At 44.6% G+C, this 22,275-nt stretch overlaps 6 protein-coding genes across 6 annotated transcripts; 1 reads left to right on the forward strand and 5 right to left on the reverse strand.

Annotated features, from left to right (window-relative positions):
* Nucleotides 1-722: 722 nt before the first annotated feature.
* Nucleotides 723-3,038, forward strand: AOL_s00054g789 (uncharacterized protein; the record flags this gene model as incomplete). Its single annotated transcript, XM_011122105.1, has 2 exons — nt 723-1,767; nt 1,834-3,038. The coding sequence occupies 2 exons, from the start codon at nt 723-725 to the stop codon at nt 3,036-3,038; spliced, it is 2,250 nt and encodes a 749-aa protein (XP_011120407.1).
* Nucleotides 3,039-4,529: 1,491 nt separating this feature from the next.
* Nucleotides 4,530-5,573, reverse strand: AOL_s00054g790 (uncharacterized protein; the record flags this gene model as incomplete). The annotated part of the gene is made up of 5 exons (XM_011122106.1): nt 4,530-4,833; nt 4,928-4,936; nt 5,004-5,104; nt 5,201-5,228; nt 5,317-5,573. 5 exons carry the CDS (start codon nt 5,571-5,573, stop codon nt 4,530-4,532), a joined length of 699 nt encoding a protein of 232 aa, XP_011120408.1.
* Nucleotides 5,574-6,508: 935 nt separating this feature from the next.
* Nucleotides 6,509-8,292, reverse strand: AOL_s00054g791 (uncharacterized protein; the record flags this gene model as incomplete). Its single annotated transcript, XM_011122107.1, has 4 exons — nt 6,509-7,129; nt 7,198-7,908; nt 7,984-8,148; nt 8,236-8,292. The coding sequence occupies 4 exons, from the start codon at nt 8,290-8,292 to the stop codon at nt 6,509-6,511; spliced, it is 1,554 nt and encodes a 517-aa protein (XP_011120409.1).
* A 708-nt stretch (nt 8,293-9,000) lies between these two features.
* Nucleotides 9,001-9,871, reverse strand: AOL_s00054g792 (uncharacterized protein; the record flags this gene model as incomplete). Its single annotated transcript, XM_011122108.1, has 2 exons — nt 9,001-9,529; nt 9,621-9,871. The coding sequence occupies 2 exons, from the start codon at nt 9,869-9,871 to the stop codon at nt 9,001-9,003; spliced, it is 780 nt and encodes a 259-aa protein (XP_011120410.1).
* A 3,875-nt stretch (nt 9,872-13,746) lies between these two features.
* Nucleotides 13,747-17,527, reverse strand: AOL_s00054g793 (uncharacterized protein; the record flags this gene model as incomplete). The annotated part of the gene is made up of 5 exons (XM_011122109.1): nt 13,747-13,920; nt 13,977-16,210; nt 16,277-16,453; nt 16,506-16,758; nt 16,823-17,527. The coding sequence occupies 5 exons, from the start codon at nt 17,525-17,527 to the stop codon at nt 13,747-13,749; spliced, it is 3,543 nt and encodes a 1,180-aa protein (XP_011120411.1).
* A 1,901-nt stretch (nt 17,528-19,428) lies between these two features.
* On the reverse strand, nt 19,429-21,620 carry AOL_s00054g794 (uncharacterized protein; the record flags this gene model as incomplete). Its single annotated transcript, XM_011122110.1, has 7 exons — nt 19,429-19,545; nt 19,658-20,326; nt 20,397-21,045; nt 21,108-21,171; nt 21,229-21,255; nt 21,317-21,380; nt 21,447-21,620. The coding sequence occupies 7 exons, from the start codon at nt 21,618-21,620 to the stop codon at nt 19,429-19,431; spliced, it is 1,764 nt and encodes a 587-aa protein (XP_011120412.1).
* Nucleotides 21,621-22,275: the final 655 nt, after the last annotated feature.

Raw genomic sequence — 22,275 nt, forward strand, 5'->3', positions numbered from 1 at the left:
TTGATATTCTTTCCTTACGCAATACATCATATACCTTAAAACAAAAAACCTCGTTCCCCTTTTCGCATTTATTTTTTCTTATTTTTCGGTCTGGGAATTTGGGATTGTTTGCATCTGGAGTACGAGGTTCCCAATCCATCGCCTGTCAGCCAATCCCAAGACAAGCTCAACCACTTCCCCTGGCCACAATGCAGCTTGCCAGATAGCAGCCCGCCTTTTTTTTCCCCTTCCCCTGCCGCTACTGTGAGTATCCGCTGCTGTCAACCTGCGTTTACCTGCTCTGTATAGGCCTATCAACGTTTTCGGTTTACTTTTATTCTTCATTTTCCTTTTGTCCCTATCTTTTTATATATATTTATATATAATTTTTTATATTGCATTGCCTGGCGCATATGCTTTCAGGTCGCAAGGCTGTACATATCCTGCCTATCGTCGCCTTTCTATCCCCAACTTTATCGTCATTACTCATACTTATCCTTCCGTCTATTATCCTTACATACTAACATTGTCCTCTGGCAATCGCAGCAGCAGGTTTCCTGTATCACGACCGCCGCCTTTTCACGTCGCACCTGCGACCTCTTCCCTTTCTCCTTCGACACTCTTCCCCCCTCTCTTTCCCCCCTTTCTCCACCGACCCTAGTCGCCTCGTCGTCATCATCGGACCCTGGATTGCAAAGTGATAGGCTAGATTAGGATTGAGAGTGAGAGGAACATACGTTACAATGGGAAAGCACAACAAGGATCTACCGGCCCGGCCCTCTACCTCGCGGGAGAGGGAAAGGCACCGGTCTAAGGAGAGATCCGAAGTTATTCGAGAACGATCAAGGAGCAGAGCCCCTTCAAATTCATCGGCAGCCTCTTCTAGTGTCCAAATCCCCGACTATTACCTCCAGGACTCTCGCTCTACACCTCCGTTGCCAGCGCCCGCCAGTCGTCGAGGGAAAGAAGATCAACTATCCGATATGCGGTCCAATAAGTCACCTTCGCAGCCAAATACGCTCCAGAAGCCGAGGAGGAAAGAGGCTGTCCCGAAACTCATGATCAGAAAGCCCGAGGAAAGAGAATACTACATGCCAGAGGTACAATCTGCGACTGCGACTACTCCCAGCAACTCTGGGTTCGGCAAGTTTGGAAGAGGTCGAACAAAAACCAAGGAGTCCCCGATAATGAGCAGCTACCCACGAACCCCTAGAGAGGTCCCGAATCCCTCATCTCCACCGCCTCCAATGCCACAACAGCAAACACAAAGGCGGCCATCCGAGCCTCCTAGTTCTTCGGGATCCGGCCAGCGATCTTCTTCTACCGACGGGCGGATTACTTCTAAACTAAAGGCCTCCAAGGCAGCCATCCAAAGCGAAAGCAAGAAGTGGTCTATCAAGGGACAGAACATATGGGGTAAATTTTCGAAGAATCCGAAATCGGCAGTATTCGCGCCAACCAGCTTTGGGACATTCCCTTCGAAACCCCCAATCGACGTTGTCGGCATGCCATTGCCGGAAGCGACCATAAAAACCAGAGTTGCGAAGGAACTAGTCCCTGGTGTTGATGCTTCTGCATATTGGTTACCAGCCATGGCATATCGGCTAATATCGTATCTCAACGTCCATGGGCCCAAAGAGCAGGGTATTTACCGTGTGCCTGGAAGTACGGCGGCTGTGGATAAGATGCGAGAAGAGTTCTCTCGCAATCACGATCTTGATTTGTTTCAGGATCCACCAGATGATGTCAACACTGCTAGCAGCTTGTTGAAGAGTTTCATCCGTTCACGTAAGTTATTCTCTTGCACAAGTTTGATAACTCTAGATAGTGGTTCCTAAGCAAATATATTTCTAGTCCCGGAACCAATCCTGCCTCCTAAATTCCAAGAAGATCTATACGAAAAGGTCCGCGACAATACCAATGCAAAGCAACCACCGCAAGTATTCGTTGACATGCTTTCGGCTTTACCACCGCAAAACTACTATCTACTTCAACTCTTAACGAATCATCTCTCGAATGTCCGACTCGCGGAGGATGTCACCCGTATGGGTCTATCGAATCTGGCAATGATCTTCTGTAGCACCATGAAAATGGATAGGTACATTTTCCATTGGCTTGTGGGAAGTTGGTCGGATTGCTGGGCCGGTTGTTGGGCAGAGGAGCAGATGGCGGCGGCTGGCGGTGTGAGAGTTAGCTTTGATACCCGCTCCGAGACATCGAAGTCTGCGATGAGCAGCCGAAAAGATGAGCCGATGGGTTTGGGCATTCGGAGCAATGATGGACGTAGCCACGGCGGACCCAGTCAGGACGGGCGGAGCTATGATGGTCGTAGCGATCGTCGAAATAGCCAGGAATTAGATATCCCCCTTCCGCCACTACCGACCCCCAGGGAACCCTCCCCTTCGGCGAGCACCATTGGCAAGTCCAGCAGCAGGAAGCGCATGTCCGGTATCCACGATGCACCTGATACAGCGTTTGACCCTGAGCGTGGCCGGAAACGTGCCAGCCGAGAAATCGACTGGCCGTCCCCACCCACTCCCTCCACAATCAAACACCATCGACGGCTATCCTCTGCAGAATCGATTGTTAGCGCATCAAGCTTGGCAGGAAATGCTTCTTTCGGCCACGGAGGAGCCACCATTCGCCAAGTCCCACGGGAATCTAGAGATCATGATCCATTATCCCCTCGCATTAACGAACTCATCGGGTCATTCCGGATGCGAGCTAAGGAACGTCGCAGCGTGGATGTCTCGCAGCTTGCTATCCTAGCTCAGCAAGCTTCATTGCATTCTCCGGGAATTCCTCCACTCCCTACTGACTCGCCGAGAATCCGCCAGGGACCTCTTCATGCTGCAACCGAGCCCATACCCCCTCGGCAACCCCTGACAGGAAGCTCGAGAAATGCTTCTCACAATGCCCCGGCGTCGCCGAGGCCAAAGCAAGGGCAGCAGAGAGCTCGGTCTGCTGAACGAAGTTCTCAACCTCGAGAAGTTGAGTTGCTGCCACCGATGCCACCATTGAGTCCTCTCCTGGCAGGACCAAACTACGGCCACTTTTAAACTCTATACCTCTTTTTCGATTCTTTGACTTGCCACTACTAACTACTGACCCACGTGATCGGTACAATTATATTTTCTTTCAACCTCCACTTCTTTTCTCATACAAACAAAAGTTTAATTTTCAATTCTTGGTTTCAACTGTTTATATTTATACATTTGTCTTTGCTTCATCCGTCTCATGCATGTGTTTCGAGATGCATAATTCTACATTGGATGATTGAATTGCATATTCCACAATTTTCTCTTTCACGGAGTTGAAATACTTAATGGAGGTTGGCTTCTTTTTCTTCTTCTTTTCTTTCTTCTTTCTTGTTTAGCAGGTGACCCTGCTTCTTCTGCTTCAGCGACCCCTCTTACCTTTCTCTTTATATACCATACGTTAACAGCATTTTTAATTTCTATATTTTCACATCCGTTCTTCCGCTTTTGGTTTTCATATTTCATGTTGCGCATAGCGAGCCCCGATTAGTTTTTTCCCTTTTCTTTCTGACTTGGTTTCATTCCCTTATTATTGGCGGAAACGAACGTATAATTCGGTTGCTAACTTTGGGGGCCTTGGTTGATACACGCCTTTTTTTAACTTTCTTTCTTTCTTTCTTTTATTTTCTTTTCCTTTTACTTACTTTTATTTATTTTGAATCATGGCATGATGAAATGGAACATTCAAAGCGGGAGTTCAGGGTCTTCTTCTTGGACATATATTTCCCGATCATCTCTATCTCTCTCTCTCTCTCTCTCTATCAATCTCACTTTACTCAACCTTATATATACTTATATAAACCATTTACTATCCACATACTTAGCATCTTAACCTTGAAACTTACATGGTTCTCTCGCATATATATACATCATTTTGCAATTATTTTTGTAATAGATTTAAATTTCGTGCATCACGCGTATATAATTTCTTCGATTTTTCTCTCTCTCTTTTTGTTTTTTATTTCTATATAATTTGGGGGATTCATCTATAGACGTATGTATGGTCATAGTTATCACCTGAGTCCTTAGCTTTGGAAATGGAATATATATATAAAAATACACTATGGTCTGATTTTGACTGGATCGTTCAAATATCTCATTGGATGGAATATTTAATCTGTGGATTATGACATCTAATAACTAAACTCGGAGCTAGGTTACGTCTGTAAGTACCAGTCGACCAGGAGCTAGTAATATGTAAAGTGGAAGCTGAATAAAACTGTACACACAAACTACACATCTAGAACGCAGGCCAAAGAAGATAGCTATAGAAGAAGACGCCAAACCAAAACATATTCATATACACAATCGATTCGATACTTACCATACCCTTTCTCCATAGAAAAATATTAAATCACCCTCCCCTCGTCAACCTATGAGTTCACAATCTAAGGTATTAGCCTATCCCCTTCCCTAACTTACGAACAAAACAAAAATCCACAGTACCCCAATAGAAAAGAAAAGCGAGATTTTTAAAAAAAAGATGAGGTGCGGGGAGCGGGAAGTAAACACTCACCCCTCCTTAACCAACTTCATCTCCCCTTCTTCCTCCCCATCTCTATCCACAACCTTCTGTTTCTCAACCAATTCGGAACCAGAACCCTCTGCTTTCCCTTCCTTTTCTAATTTCCTTTTCTTTTCATCTTCTTCAGCGCATCCGCAGTGGTATTTATCGGCTATGGTACCACAGTCGAAGATGGGTTTTCTTAAACGTTCGTTAACGACGTTGTGGACTACGCAACCCCATTGGGAAGCTGCGTCTCGGGATGAAGTTTGTGGAGGGTATTTTTGGAGGAGGAGACGGAAATGGGTTGCACTGTTTAGATATCGAAAAAAAATATATTTATATGTTAGATTTGAATATATCTTAAAGTCGGAGTTTTTTTTCTTTTTTGAGGGGGTTCAAGTACCATTCACCACTTTTGGAAATTGATATATGTTAGCTTGTGATATCAAAAACTACCTTATGACAGGATTGTTTCTTACCAAGGATATAACCGTCCGAAAAGATAGAGATAAGACTTTAAGGCTTCTCGTTCATCCATTGTTGGTTTCTCGGGGAATCGTGCCAGCATGGTGTGTAGTAACTAAAGCAGGATATTCCCTAAAATCAGCGCTCCCATCTCATCTAGATCCATACTTTATATACCACTTCAACATATGGTAATAAGTTTTAGTATTACCTTCCAAGACGCTCTTCCCAATTCCTGCCTGTAGAACCAATTTATCAGCCCCTCGAACCTCCCAAAACAATACCATCCACTCCATTTGAAAGAATTAGAGGAAGAGAAAAAGTTACTTGATAGTCTCATTCCCCAACTTCGGCATAATAACCTCTCCAGGCGCATTCATCGGTGGCGTCCGAAATACCCCACCACCACCACTACTATCTAATAATCCATCTCCCTTCCCTTTCCACGATGATGAAGAACTCTGTTCAGGCGAATTATACGGCGACGCTGATCGTGATGACGACGATGGGAATAATAAGTATGAGTAGAAGAAGATGAAGGCGGCGATTATGGCGATGTAGGTTATTGGACGGTTGCGTGACATGATTGCGGGTTTTTTGGGCATGTCTCTTTTTTTTCCCTACTTCCTCTGCAGGCTGAGGGGTCTTTGGGTGCGTGTGCGTGTGGGTTTCGCGTGGGAGAGAGGATATGCAAATAGGGTCTTGTCGATGTGAACGAGTGTTAACGTTTGGTGGTGATCAGAACGTTGCGAATTGTTGATCCGAACTGGCTTTTTCCCCAAACCAGCGCGCACCTGTCGCATGAAAAATATAAAATCAATTGCAACTTAAAGATGCAATGACAGAAAAACTCCAGATACTTAGGTAATAAGAGACTTAAGTAAGGTAAGAGAAAAAGAGAGAGAGAGAAAGAAGAGAAAGAAAGTGAAAAAGGACAACGTTCGGGAGCTTAATAGCTCTCTTATAGCTAAGCATTTCAACCAGGGGAAATATTATTAATTAGAACGAATCCCGCTCTCACATGTCCAATTATCAGATCAGTCCTGATCGATTGACTGAACTTAGTTAGTTTACCAGGGGTGCTTCCGCATTTTTAGGCCAAAATGTTCAAACAAGCCCAAGCGAAACAGTGGTGCCGGCCTGTGCTGAGTGTGTGGGGAATTTAACCCCGGTCAGGCCACAATCGGGCTCTTTCGCCTCCACTAGCAGCCCTGAATTCATGTTCACATTCACATTCGATTGATCCGACTAGGCTTCATGTGCCTGGTTTAGCGAACTTGGGACGGCACGGGTTCGAGATAGCGCAGGCGTAGACTCAAAGTAAATATGTAGTAACTCCAGAGATACCGATATAAGATAATACCCAACATCTATCGATCAATATCGACGCCCAGCCAACTTTTCAAGACGAGAGATTAAAAGAAATCCAACCAACAAACATCTCCAGCCGCCGACGCTTTCCCCTCTTCACATGTCCCCCTCCAATCGCCATGCCCCTCCACCCCACCTTTCTTTTTCACTAGTGCTTCCACAACCTCACAGCTTTGTCCTTCCCGCCACTACCAACCCTCATCCCATCGGGACTCCAGTCTACCGCAAAAACTTCATCTTTGTGCCCCGGCAAGTCTACCGCCAACTTCCCCTTCCTAGCATCCCACACCTTCAATGTCGTATCCTTACTCGAACTAACCAACAACCTCGAATCCGGCGAAAAGGCGCACTGATAAACCGCTCCAACGTGACCTCTCAAACTCGACAAAAAGTCACCGGTCCTAGCGTCCCACAATTTTACATGGTTGTCGAATGATGCCGAAGCAATTAGTCGCCCGTCTGGTGAGAAAGTAACGTGGTTTACTAGCTTTTGATGGCCGAGAAGACGCTTTATGGGCTTTGTGTCTTTGGAGGGTTCCCAGAGGTACATTGTGAAATCGTCACTAGCTGAGACAAGGCGCTCGATGATTTGTCCACCGATTGTTGCCGCCTTTTCGTAGCGTTCTTTTGCCAGTTTTTTCTTTTCTTCATAGGTCGATGGGGATTTGCCGGTATGGTCGTAGAAACCGGTACGTAGAACGTGATCAGTCGAAAGTGCGAGGTGGTTGACCCAATGTGAATGCGATTTTAGGGTATGTAGTAGTTTTCCCTGTAGACATTCCATTTGTTAGTTCCCATATCGACCGACATTAGTAAAAAGCTGAAGAATAAACCTACATCTTTCCCGTCCCACACTTTGATCAATTTGTCCTGCGACCCTGAATAGATAAACCCATTCCCACCCCACCTAACACAAGTAACACTAGCACCATGCCCACTCATCGCCATCTCCACCCTCCTCAACTTCGCATCCCACACTCTAACCGTACAATCCTTCGACGAACTCACAAACCTCAGCGAATCCTCCTCCGTTCTAAGATGGTACGGTTCCCATGCCAATCCCGTAACCCAAGCACTGTGTCCCTTCATCGCATCCCCCAACGGAGCACCAGTTTTAGCATCCCACAAACGAACAGTCTTATCATAACTCCCCGTAACAATATACTTCGCGCATGGGGAATAAGAAACACAAAGAATCCAACCGGTATGGCCCTTTAGCGTTTTCATAGGAGTTTCGGTTTCGCAGTCCCATATTCTGGCGGTATTATCCCCTCCACCTGTGACCATACGACTGGAACTTTGTGGTGAGAAACATACGGCCAAAATAGCCTGTTCGTGACCAGCTATCGATGAAGAACATCGAGATACTGGGCGAACACGGAAGATGGCTTGTGGGGTGTATAGAACGGTTAGGAGGTCTTCGGTCGTTTTGTGGCCGGATTTTAAGACTGAGCTGTAAATGTCGTCGGTGATGTCTATTACGTTTGCGAGATTGGTTTCGGCACTGTCTTTTGCGACGCAGAAGGTATATGGGAGTGGGTCATCGGTCTAGTTTGGACATATATAAGAATTTTGTACCACAGAGAAGAGAGGAATCGTTTGTAGGAGCGCTTCGGGACATACAGTTCCGAGTAATTCGTTCAGTAGCAGCTCTAGCTGCTTAACAGTAGTAGCGCCGGGGACCTTAATAGGTGTTTTATCGTTTTCGCCGGTATCAGAAGCACGGAACTGGATCAAAATATCCGGAAGGTCTGAAGGTATCTCTGCGAATTCCGCTTGCTCTGCGGTCTATAAAATATCATATCAAAAATAGTTAGAAGATGAAAGAAAAACTTAGAGAATTTAAAAGCAAGAAAAATAGAATCGCATAAGTACCTTCTTCTGTTCTGCAAGCTTAATACGCTTGCTCTTTGGGGGTACTAGTGTCGCCATTGCTGATGAATTTTTTTGATGGTTGTGTAGATGTCTATGAAAATCGGATGGTTCATGCAAAAGATGGAAAGAAAAAAAAGGTTTAGAGTAGCTCAGTCATTGTCATTACCAGGTACAGGGATCAGAGCTGTCGCCCGCCGACGCCAAGCTTTTAGCGCGGGGAGGTTTTGGCCCGGGATCAGATTCCAACAGTCAACGCAATATCAAAGGCTCAAGCTAGCGCTATAGATTGGGAGGACTGTGGTTTTTTACTATATAGAATAGGATTCGATTCGAGGATAAGAATGGATTTGATGATGAAGTAAGTAGTAAGCTACAAGTTGGATTCTATCAAAAATTTAAACTATTTTTATGCCGGTTTAAAAGTAAACGGACATGCTGAAATAAATAAACGGCGCGGTGTACATCGGCATTTTTTAATCCATTAGAAAGGCTCCCCCGAGTTCTTTTAGGCTTATGATCGGAAATCCTGAGAGGAAACGGGCTTTGTTAAAATGGAGTTCAATTGTATCGGTTAGTATGTTAGAGCTTTGGAAGACAAGTGTTTAGGTTAGTCTGGAGACTCGGTTTTCGGAATCGAATTGCCCACTACACTGGCCCTATGATCGACATATATGCATATATCCGTAAGGAAACGATACTTTATCAAGGCGAGCTACTGGATGAATGAGCTAGGGGACCTTCAGTTTCAGTGATCTTAGAGATAGCCTAGAGTCTCTTTTTTTTGGTACGTTTGCTTCGGCGTGGTCTTTCCTCACCCTCTGGAAATGGATACAATTTGCCGATGAATTCTTTGTCGGTAGCTGATAGTCTTGTGTTCCAAGAAGTAACGAATCTGGAGTTTCCTGGGAGAAGGACAGACTCATCGATGGTATAAATCATGATCGATTTTGGATCGAATTCCGAGAACTGAGAGATAGTGTTTCTGTCGTACTTGCGGAGAACGTTGTGACATGTTTTTGCCCGATCCCAGCCATTGGTGCGTTGGTAAAAATCGTACACCGCCTCCTCATTCCAAGGGATTGAAGATGCTGGAGAGCTATGCTCGTGGATACATCCAAGGAGGTGCCCGAATTCATGTAGCACCACAGCCCTTACCCTCTCCGTGGTAGTATGATCATTTAATGCGAGATTCATGGTAGCCGTGTCCTGAGGAATCGTAATAGCATTGGTGCCAAGGTACGAATAGCTATCCTTATATTGATCAAATGAAATGCGAACATCAGATTTGCCCCCCCTGGAAAATTCGAAAAAATATGTTCGCATATTTCTCCCATTCTCTAGCAAAGCGGATTACTTTTCTGCGCAGGCTCTGGGACCCCCCTAACAAGCGGATTTTGATGGTTTGGCCTGTTTCCCATCGGGTATTTCCCGGGACTGTTTGAGTAAGGTTTTGGCCGGGGATTTTATGGGCCTTATGATGTGCCTTCAATCCTCCTAGACGTACACCCGTACCCATATACTTTCGTCTGATTAGGTTTCCTAGGAAGTCGTTCGAGTTGTCGTTAGCCTGTGTATTGCCATATTGAGTATCCTCATCAAGAGGCATCAGAGTACAAATTTCTGATGGGTCAACCATTGCTGGATTTTGGAGTTTGGGAATGAAATAGAGCACTTCGATTGTGATAAAGGTTTAGACCATAGAAAAGTCTACGAAAGGAACTGATTGATAACAATTGCAAAGAGAGAGTTGTGAAATTGACTGTACAAGAACGGAATTTATAGAGAGAGAACATGGAAACCATTTCAGAGGTTATGAGAGCTAGGTCTAGATCTGCCTACTGCGAATTATTAAACGTGCACGTAGCTACGCTGATACAAGTTCGAACGTTCGCGACTACGATACGCTGGTGTGAGAGATATCTAGGTATTTACAAGCCGATAAATGTTTCAGCCTATTTATGTTCACCAAATCCCAACTGTTTCAAAGTTCTCGAAGATAACCAAGAAACCTCACGTATAACAGATTCTTTATTTGTTAGAAATCGATTTTGATCCGCCCTCGTTCTGACTAGCAAAGCAAAATGCATTCAGGAGCGGAATTTGGCAGAACCAATAGCGCGCAAAGAATAATCATAAAGTCTTTTTTAGTCCCGGCGAGCTTGGTTTCAAATTTCACCCAATGAATCTTGCGACAATATGCTGACACATTTTTTAAATAGAGAGTGAGACGTACAAGTACAAAAATTTATTTGAGAACGAAAGAATAATTGCAAATTAACTAAATCGAAGAACTAGTAAGCTAGAAGTCGAGGGAGCGGGGAGTTTGTTCAGCTTGATTATCTCTACATTGACACATTCCGCACCTGTAGCACATGTCCACTGTAGGTTGCAATTAAGGTTGATTTTCTCAAACTTCGAAATGCATATCTCCAGTAAGGATGATGGATCCTTTATAAAGAGATACAGGGCTACCAAAACGCTAGACAAACGAGCACAGCTGGAGAGGCGTACGTATCGGGTGATTCTAGTAAACCCCGTAAATTTCCACTGTATCTGACCAGTCCGAGATCAGATGCCGGGAACCTCAGCTTAATCTACGACGGAAAGGTGCTACTGCAAATAAGGCACGCACGGAATCCTAAATTAAGCGTCCCTTCAAGAGGAAGAGCGAAAAGTGATTTCTTTGGCGGCCCATTCTTGCAGGAAATTATGTTTTTCCTAGGATCCTTTTTTTTTATCCAAAGGTCTTTCGAAATTTATCTCGTAAACCAGAGTTAATGCTTACAGTAGCCGAATTCGTTTGCCAAAGCGAAGAATTGCATTGGTCTAGTCTCAAGAGGGCTGCATACCGAATTTTTTGATAGGCTGGAGGATTGTTTATAAATTTGGAGGCGTCGGGACAATGTTACACAACTCTAGAGTGCCGTTGCAATATGCAACATGCAACGGTTAGGACAGTCTGCAGGGCCATTTTGCCGTGCTAAAGCTCGATAAATAGTACATGTATAACTAGTGCTTGGAAAGAATTCGAACGGTATATATAATATATACCTGTCCCACGGCCGCTTGAGTGAAGCCATGTCGTTGAAGATCACATAATTATTGGCTGCGCGCTTCGGAAAACTTAAGTCGCACTTCGGGGCTTGCTAATGAGACCTCGAGATTTGTGATTTTGAAAATCTGATACGAGAAGGCCCGAGACTACATAGAAGGCTGAATATCATGAGCAATATTAATACTCGACAAATTCGGAGATAGGCAGCTAGTATCTGAATATATAAATATATGTGCTTAATAAACGCCCCCTAGGCTCGTAACATGATTCTGTGATTAGAATTGAGCCTTTTAGTGCTTTCTCAGCTTTGTGAGATGTCTTTCAACCCTGCAAGTTTAGATTAAAGTCCACTGCGAGGAGTGATGCCAAATTTACTAAATATTGACTCTAACTATGGGGAAATTTTGGACGACAAGTTTTGAGCTGATATGCATGCATGGGATGTCACCTTTGGCAGGACTAATCAGAAACATCCCATTGATTAGTATCTATCTATCCGTGTATATATATAATATGGCTGGGATCCCGCCAGCCTCTCTTCCTTTGACACTAATCAACTCTTAGTTTGTAGAAGGGTATATATACAGCAAAGTGGGGATGTGTTTTCATACCGAGAGATGGCCTAGTTGGTTGGTAACAGTCAATCAGGATTTGGGTTGATTAACAACGGCATTAGTATGGGGGGTTCGGGCCATACATGCGGTGGGTTATTTCGATCCTCAAACACGTCTCTCGGCCTTCCTTTTTTTTGTACTTTTTTTTTACACTTTTTGTTTCTGTACGACTGTACTATTTAATCTTTTAATGTTTACTTTCTCTTATTGATATTATAAGAATCTTCCTGCGGATATCAACCTAGAGGATTCTGTCCCCCCCTTCCCGGGGTCCTTCGAATGAGTATAGCCTTGTTTCAGATCCCACGAACTGCTTTTGGAAAAAACATCACCCATACTATACATAGTATTATGATACCATTCAGTAGTGTGTTTATATGTGACTCTATCGTAAAACGCTACTAGTATTCGAATAACTCTTTTTCAGTTCAAGGTTTCAAGAAAGAAAGCATACACGTTGCGATATCAATATATGTATGAATCCTGTAAATGTTTGAGAGCGGATCAAATTGTGGACCGCGTCTGCAGTACGAGACTAGTCCGAGGCTATATACATGTATACAGCTATAGCCTATGGCGTCCCATAATAGCCATATTCATCCGATAGAGTTTGACTATATATTGCATTGTTACTAGTAGTTTTATATTGAGTCGATCCATTATATATAATTAGATAACAATGTTCTCGACCAACTAGATCAGTCTCATGCCTACCTGCATGGTACGATCCTCACACAGCAATCCCGTTTCTTTAATAGTCTAGGAATTCTGAAAGAACAGTACCAGATCTAGTATCGACATATCTAGCGCTATAGCTTAGCTAGGGCGTCATAAATTTCTATGAGATATGTATATATATTAACGTCTAGTTTCGCGAGATATTAGTTTTAGACCTTATTAACTACCTATCCAAGGCCCACTTTCCCTTAGTAGTCACAGAAAGCGACGAAAGTTTATAAAATAGACGCTACCTAGCCGTATTCGACTATCGCATAGTTAATTCATTGATTGTAATACTTTTTTTTATTCTTCTAGACTATTTAGCTATTCTAGACTAGATATATCACTAGATACTAAATAAGTATAGGTAAGCAAGCGGCTAATACCAAAATAGCTTCAAAGAACATCAAAATCCACAAGACATAGGCAGAACAATAATATAATATTGCTGACGCAAAAGAAATATGACTGGGATTGAGGCTGAGGCTGATACCAAGACCAAGGGTCCCAAACTGAAAAGAACGAAAAATGCAAAAAAATGTGAACGAAAAGCCGCGAACAGAAGGCAGATTCGAGCAATAAAAGCATCCAGTATACACATATAATCTGCGTATAAAAGAATAATATGAGTGATAGTAGCGGTAGCAGAAATAAAGCATTTAGCAACCAAAGTACTGTAATGGTGTGTGTAAACGAATGGCCGGCCGAGTCCCATGTACCTTATCCCAAGTAACCCATGTTTTTAGTGTTCCGTTGCGCTCCCAATATTTTTTTGTGAAGAAAAGCACGTAATGCCGAGTCAAATAACGAAGAGAAAATATAACGACCGAAGATTTTTTTTGAATTCCAGACACCCATCCCTGCATAGTGGAACTGGAGTCATAATGGAAGATAAAAACAACAAAGAGATATCCAATACACCTTAACTCCAATGCTAACGCCATGCAGGGAAGACCAAACCCAAACGAAAAAGAAAAATAATCAAGTCAAGGGATTTAAAACAACTAGTTCCCCCATGCACGCTAGCTTCTGTATTCAAGACAATAATCCGTCATGTTGGTAATCGAAACACATATATACGTTGCGTAAAATATTCCCGCGAGGGAGAAAGGTTGTAGAGGTTTAGGAAGTAAAGTAGGTTCTCCACATCGCTTCATCTTGAATTTCGTCTCTCACAAGATGAAACATGTTGACGAGGAGGGCTGGGAATCTGGAGGTGAAATAACTCAAATAGCCGTCCGGTAGTTGGCCAACAGTTGCTTGTACGGCTGGCGGTAAGTCTTGATAATGATGTTTCTAGGAAAGAAAATTAGTGTTTTGTTCGCATTTGTGGTTTGCGCGATGGTATTTACCTTATTTCGCAAAGCCCTAAGAAGATCAAGCATCCTATCTCCTTGATACTTCCTGTGCTTTCCGAGATTGTCAATCAATCCTTTATCTAGCTTCTTGTACCAATCCCCATTGAAGGTGGGCTTCGCGTAACTCTCAAGCTTTTGCAGCAAAGGCGAAGGGGGGTCTCTCTCCTCTTTCTCAAAGCGATCCGATACATCTAGGAGGAAGTTTAACTTCTTCTCCGCCGACCAGAAAAATGGATGCGTAAGGACTTTGGTAGCATCGGGTCTTGCTTTGGGGTTTCGGGCGATCATGCTAGCAATCAAGTCACTGGCTTCAGATCCCGAATCACCCAACACATCTAAGCCGGAGAGATTGAATTTGCCTGTGATGATATTTCCTTCACGAAGGTATCGATCACCAAAAGGATGGCCACCCCCTGTAAGAACGAAGTAGAAGACACATCCCAACGAAAAGATATCGATGGCTCGTGTGGCTCTCCTATTCGTCAGAGTATCAAGTACCGACGAATCGGATGTGGATCCGTTGGTATGCTCTGATAGGCTCGATATGGTTGCATCACCGGATTCACCTATCAGAAGTTCTGGTGCACGCCAGCCAGATGTACCTGCAGCATGTGCCGTCGTCGCTCGGAAAGAGCTCTGGTCGGCCTCGAGTTTTTTGCAGAGTCCGAAATCGGAAATCAAAATCTTCGGGTGTTTGATTTCTGATGGATCTCGGAGACTTCGCTTTGGCTCTGCCACCAGGATATTCTGTGGCTTGATATCGCGGTGGACGATTTTGAGGCTATGTAAATGCTGCACACCCATCGTCATTTGCCTTAGAACTTCAGGGGGGTGCATTAGGTCCAGGATATGCCTGTGCTGGGCAGCCTCGAACACGTCATGGAGCGAAGCGGGACACAACTCCAAAGCAATGTAAAGGAACAAGTTCGTTTGCTTTTGACAGAAGTACCTAATGACGTTGGGATGGTCATCGACTTTCTGTAATAGGTTGACTTCGTGAGATGCAATATCGTATGAATCAATGAAAAGACGCTTGACAGCGACTTCTCTGTCGCCAAACTTTCCTTTGAAAACGCGAGTTCCATGACTTCCGTAACCCAGAACGGTGTTGGTGACAAAAAGATCTTCTGCAACTTGACCATTGCCGTTTTCATCGAGAAGTAGCAGCTCAGGGCCGCGGATTATTGAGCCTCCAGCCTTTCCTCCCGAAAGGTCTTCTGGCTCGCTAACATTCAATTTCTTCTCTTCGGTTTCGGTTTCTGAGTTCTTCTTCTTTCTCTTCCGATTCCCTCGAGCACCACGCTTTCTACTTTTCTTAGGGGTGGATGGCGCTGAGGGTTTGTCGCCGTCGTTTGGCTCGTCGTTGTCGGATCCTCCTTCTTGATCGTCTTTGACATCAGCATCATTAGAATCAGCAAATGTTACAACTTTCTTGTTCGGAGGAACAATTTGTGGAACTGGAACAACAACAAAATCGTCAGGTGTCGCTTCATTCTCAATTTCTGCGGCGAGTTGTGGTGGTAATTCTTCTTTGATGACAACTTGAACGCTCTTAACTTCGGTTTCAATTTGTACCGGAACGGACTCTGGAGCGATGGGCTGTTGAACTTCTTCTGTCGTAAAGGTCTCCTTGATCATTGGGGTGTTGGGGCTGATGTCTAGTATCTGACGGGTAGGCCCACTTTGCAAAGGCGTTGGGAGTTTCTGGCGGAATCGGCGAAGTGCTAGTGAGAGGTCTGTGGAGTGCCTGCCGGCAAACCACATCAAAGACATCATTATAATAAGAGCAACAACCTGGAGGGCTGTATTCTCTTTCAATGGTTCCCCGCGAGCTCTAGGAACATCACCGCTACCGGCGTGCGAACCCGATTGTTCAGACGTATTTGAGTCAGATGAAGGTCCTTCAAGGGTATTTGGAACTCGGAGCTGAAAACCCTTGATGGTACGCCTCCCTTGAAGAGCGTCTCGGCGCTCCTTCAAGCCCATTGAAAACCATTTGTTGTTTGGGAGAGTAGCTGCGTCGGAAAGGCCATTTCCATCTTCCGACAAATCTGGCAAAGCGAAAACACCATTTCCTCCCTCCAGGCTGGCTAGTATCCTTCTTCCGTGATCTTGCGATGGTGCTTTCGGATGTGGTAGGAGCACAAGGCTTTCGTCATGAACATTCCTAGCCAGATCGAATATTTGGGCAACAGCCTCTTCGTAGCTTGCCCTGAACTTTCGTTTATCTATACCATAAGGATTAGCGCAATTGGCTCAAAAATAGGTTCCATGGAGAGATAAGAGGATCATACCTTCGACAATGTCACGGCAAACGAGCCCACCGCCTGGCAAGGGAAAGAAATATTTATTGTCCAAGCTAACTTTATATTGCTTCTCAAGATCGACGTTCTGCGAGCCAATACCCCACTCAGTATATCTCAAAGTCCACAACCGCCCCTTATCTTCATGCGAGATATCGACGGTATAATCTTCAGGAGATCATTAGCTTGAGCATTGATAAGAATAGCACATTAATCTCACCTGTTCGCGCAAGGCTAACTTTGCGGGGGGTACACTCTTCGTCGTCGTCGTCGTCTAGGCCTTCTAGTCTAGTTCGTTTTATGCACTTGTCTGGTAGTCCGTTTGAGATACTACCACTACTAGTAGAGAGGAATTTCCCGGTCAAGGGATTGATGGTGTAAATATCGGTGTCTTTAGTGCCCCGTAAAATCATCCCATTTCTAGCCTGGTAAGGCGAATGATCACAAATATATTTCATAGATTGGAGTGCACCCTGAAAAACGAGTTAGAAACCATATACTATTTGGGCATGGACTTATCGACAATATAGATCCTACCTTTTGCAAACCGTTGGTAAGAGAGTGTGAGTACAGAGATCCGCCATTTCCTGGCTCGATTATCCAATCGAGATCATTGTCATTGTCATCGTCGAGCTGGACATGGCGTGTGACATTCCAAAGAGGGCTACTTGTAACATTCCAAAGAGGAACCCCGGTTGTTCGATTCGACGCTGTGATATTTCCATTCATGGTAATGGCGATATATAGGTCCTCCAATTTCCAATCTGACAGCGATCTCATTGTGCCAGTGAATGGATCAACGGGCCGAGGACTGTTTTCCACTTGTTCAAAAAGAGTTGAAGGTGGATTGACAATCGGGTTGGCCATTGTCGCCAGCGAATCCTCGGGTTTGATTGGGCTTGGAACATCCCCAGCATAACTCTCAACAGACGGACCCCTGCTTCCTGCATTCTCAATATCTTCTTTGGCAAGTGAACGTCGTCTTTTGTCGGATGTTTGATAAGAACTCGGTGGAATGATTTGCCCCTTCGCCAGCTGCGTTTCTTTCTCCGACAAAGTCTCGTCTAATTGTTTATTGATTTCGGCCGCATTTCTCGAAGCAGAACTCCCTGGATACGCGGATTTCCGAACCACCTTCTCAGCACCGATGACCTGCAACAGAGCCGTGAAAACGAAGAAAAAGGTTAAAATGAAATTTAATGACACGCTCCGGCGCATGCCTACTGTCGATAAGGCTCTCATGATGAATGGTGGGGTTTTAGTCCTACAGGGACCCCTGGGGAGAATTCCCGAGGTGTTCCTTCAGGAGCTTTTTTTTGTCGGGTCGATTTGCGTTGTCAGCAGATTGTTTTTCAGTAGAAGGCTTCTCCGAAGGAAGCATCCGTCCAAGTCGTCATCCAGCCGAAAAGGATGGAGTGGTGAGACCACCGGGTCGTAAGGATAGTAGTAAAGTCGGTATTCGGTGGTCGGAAAAGCGATAGGAGAGGATGGAGGAGGAGGAGGGCGGATTTGGAGGTGGTGATGGTGGGTGAGGAGGTTTGGATGAGAATGGAAGTTCGCTGGGAGAGAACGTGCGAGGGCAAAAAAGGAACGGGCCTCCCCAAAATTGCCAATCTTATTTTTGTGTGGGAGACAACACAACCAAACGTAACATCGACAGACGCTCAACAATCAACGTTACTCGATTTTGCAGAGAACTGGAGCATCAGAATCGATAGATTTCCCTCTCCCACGAATTCCTTCATATGCTTCACACTAACTCGTCCTTACTTAGCAAACGAACTAACAATGCTATTAACTAACAGTGACAGGGAAGGATGAAAAAATAATTTTGCTTGGTGAAATGGCTGCCAGCTGGTCCATAACGGGCATGGGACGAGCATGGGACCTCGACGAGTAGCCTGCACCAACACCAAACGGTCTCAATGCAGATGCTCGATTGGTCTCCAAACCCACCAACTTCCCTCACTAACCGAACGCTAGCAATCATGCCAATCCATATATATCCCACTAGCTAAGAGGATGGGGGGTAATTGATGGGCAAAGCTTTACTCTCTCGAGCTTGCTACATTCTATAGTCTGTCGATGGTGCTTTCAAGTTTCGATGGAGACACCTTCCCATGCCGAGGCCGAATCCACCATACACCACTCTGGCAATTGGTGCTAATGCATATGCCTGCATGAGAAAATCCCAGATCATCAAAAGAACATACCACCATGTACTTACTATACAAACTTGAGTATGTTTGTCATAATTAACTGCTTTGCCAGAGGTAAGTAGCATGGACTGATAGAGGAGTGGAAATCTGGCCAACAGTGGGAGCTTTTCTTCAAAAAAAAAAACCTTCTATTACTACTACCTTACCTAGACCCCCCAGCCGCCCCTGCACTGTGGGACAACATCATGTGCGAGGTTTTTGGCTGCAACTTGAGTTCTAACAACTTGCATCGGTCTTTGTCGATTGTTGGAACGGCTCGACTGTTGCATCGTATCGTGTGAAAATTCAGGCATCTCAAGAGTGGATCTTACCTAGGGTTGAATATCCAACCGCAAACGACTTTCCTAAAGTTCTCATCACCCGGTGGTCCGTTCAATTCTCAGTTATGAAGAAATTGATGTCATGCAATGATGCACGTTGACCGAAAGATTTTTTTCTCTCGTGGCTTGCATTTATTCCAAACCCTATCAAATGTTGTGCTTTGAGGGTTTCAAAGTATCGGCTCGACATTCTCAGCCGCGTAATTCGAGGCCCACAATCGAGTTTTTCGTTAAGCCATGTTCGGCCAGGCGAGGGCGGAGATTGTTTTTCCATAACATGCAACCTTGGAGCCGGCCATGACAGGCTAATATAAATTTCCATTGCCTTCGATGCAACATGCTATGTATTCCACAACTGGTGCCCCAGCACATTTGGCTAAACCGCCATTGTCATGCGACCGAACGGATGAGGTGCGGGTACCTGGAAGATCAGTAACGGTAAAAAGCACGTGTTTGTATGTGTGTCTTGAAGTGTATCGATGCATCCTTGATATTGAACTTTTATCCTACATCTATGCTTGACGCCGGAAAACCTGGCCGTATTTGGACCATATGCTTTTTTTATCGACACAAATTCAATCTGGGGATATACTTCTACTCGAAATTACATTCGGTCTCTCCTCCTTGGTGCCGCCCTGATGATATTATCCACCCGTAACAACATCTCGGCAGCTTCAGATGCCGACGACACAACAGCTCGCTTCAGCTTATAACTTTCAATCTGCGGAGCACTTTGTTAGCTAAGAGAACTGGAGATGCGTCATGTTTTTGGGCGGGGAAAAATGGATGCATGTTGGTGAAACATATGCATATGTAGAGGAGTGGCAACTTACAACTCCCAGATCACGCATGTCGGCAATCTTTCCACCCGGTGTCATCAGATCCAACCCTGAATTTGAATGGCCGCTGTAAATTGCAGACCTCAATTTAGCTACAAGTTCGCTAGAGTCGAATCCTGCATTATCTGCAAGAATGGTTGGGAGTTGTCGTAGGGCCTTTGCGAAAGCTTCAATAGCCAAAGCGTGCTTTCCATCGGCATTCTGAGCCTCAGTGTCGACCGCCTTGGACATCAACATCTCGGAGCAACCACCACCAAGAACAGTTCTTGTCTCAACAACGGTTTGCGAGAGAACCGATAAGGCATCATGCAAAGATCGGTCGGCTTCCTCCAGAAGATGCTCCGTAGCTCCGCGCAAAACGATAGTGCAAGCCTCACCAGCAGCAACCCCAGAGAACTTGATGAGGGTATCCTCTCCTATTACAACCTCCTCAATGAGATCACAGTGTCCCAACTTCACGCTCTCTGGGTGATCAAAAGTTGATGCAATTTCACCCCCAGTTACCAAAGCCAAGCGTTCAATACCATCGAAATCAGCATGCTCTATCGACACAATACCAGCATCGGCAAATAGCTGCTCGGGCCAGTTGTAGATAAGCTGTCTGTTGATAAAGCAATTGATCCCGTGAGCCTTGATCTTCTCGACCTTCTGCTTCATTTTTTCCTGTTAAAATGTTAGCTATACCGTAGCTTTTTTTTCTATACATGCATATGATTTTCTACACTCTACATACCTTCTCTGCCCTCTCAAGCTCGGCGAGCTTGCCTGTCGAGTCGACCTTAACACGGGCACCGAAAATCTTGATCTTGTCGGTATCCATAGCCGTATTCGCAACCAAAATCTTAGCCTTTTCCAACCTCTTGGGCTGGTTAACTCCGATCTTCTTGTCCAAAATAAAACCTTCATCCAGGTAAGAGTCGATCAACTTGCCACCGGCCTTCTTAATGATTTGAATGTTGGTAAGATTTGTGCTGCCCTTCAACCTCAGGACGGCATCAACAGCAATCTTTGCAAAATGCTCTTTGTCCTGGCTCAAAACTTTCGAGCTCAAAGTTGTCCTAGCTATGTTCAATAGATCTTCTCTAAAGGCTGCTGCATCAGATCCATGGTCCACAGCGGCCTTTTGCAATGCCCTCAAAGCTGCCTCCTTGGCTGTTCTGAATCCCGATATTATTGTTTGCGGGTGAATCTTCTGGTCGATAAGCTTCTCGGCTTCACGTAGAAGTTCAGCAGATAGAACGCAGACGGATGTTGTTCCATCACCAACTTCATCGTCCTGGACCTTGCTGATGTTGACAAGAACTTTAGCAGCGGCGTTGTCGAGGGCGATGCTCTTTAGGATAGTAGCGCCATCGTTTGTAACTGTGATTTCGCCAGTAGATCTAATTCAACATCATTATTAGCTTTAGAGAGTAATCTCAAGATGTTTTTAAGGGTTTCATACGCCGACTGCAAGATTTTATCCATTCCTTTAGGTCCTAATGTCGACTTGACGAGATCGCCAACAGCTACCCCACGAGTCAGCATTCACTATTGCTCAAATCCCATCGCGAGAGTGACCGTACCGATGGCCCCAACAAAGGCAGAAAGACCTAATCGAGATAAAAGTAAGCTTCCGATTCGATGAAATCTGGGAGGTATTGCAAAGCATACGCGCATTCTCGCCCTTCTCCTCTGTGACCTCGTCACCAAAGATGTTTACAGGATTAAAGCTTGCCTAGGAGTGCAAAGAGTTAGTTTTCAAGGTATATTTCAAAGTATAATAGTTGCGAACTATGCATACCATTTCGAAAATATGATTGTGAGGGTATAATGTAGGAAATGGCGGTGTGATAGGAGTATTGACGTGAAGGTAGAGCTTGGTGCTGTCTGAACGCTGTAACTTTTTTTCGGTTTTGGAGGGGCGTTTGTCACCAAAGTTTATCGATACTGCATTTGGTGGGCTGGTGTGGCGCATTGAACCACTAGCCACATTTTGTGGCACAACACAAAATATGCAACAAGTTATCTCGATCGCCAGGAGCGTCGACCGGGCCGACAAAACGTTACTAGAATAGACAGAAGAAGTTTTCGAATCGGGATAACGCTCGAATAAGTATCTCTACCCGGTTGCTCCTAAGTTGATAATTAGGAGTCCGTAGGGAGAGTACTTTATTATGCTCACTTATTAATATATCTTCGCCCTAATCGATCGATCGATTTGATAGATTCGAGGAATCACTCACTAGGTAGCTTATATATAGCTATAGCTGGCTATCTAAGTAAATCGATATATATCGGTAACATATATAATATTCGGCTTAACATGGCACCTGTAGCCTAGTTATAGCCCCCAGTCCAGGTACTTGATACTGTTCTAATAGATATCCATTGTGACATTCAGTATCAAATGTCTTGTTAATATAATCAACCAGCTAAGGGAATTCGAACACCGACGGCCGACTAGGTTTGACGTTGCATTCTGAACTAAGTTTTATTCACGAACAGGTTTATAACTGAGTCAATCCAGAATATATACGATAACTCTGAGGAACTAATAGAATTCGATCGACGTAGATAGTCACCGTAAGACAGATAAGGAAAAAAAGAATGACTCTAAAGAATGACACTAC

The sequence above is a fragment of the Orbilia oligospora genome (assembly GCF_000225545.1).
Source record: "Orbilia oligospora ATCC 24927 unplaced genomic scaffold scaffold00054, whole genome shotgun sequence".
Classification (NCBI taxonomy): domain Eukaryota; kingdom Fungi; phylum Ascomycota; class Orbiliomycetes; order Orbiliales; family Orbiliaceae; genus Orbilia; species Orbilia oligospora.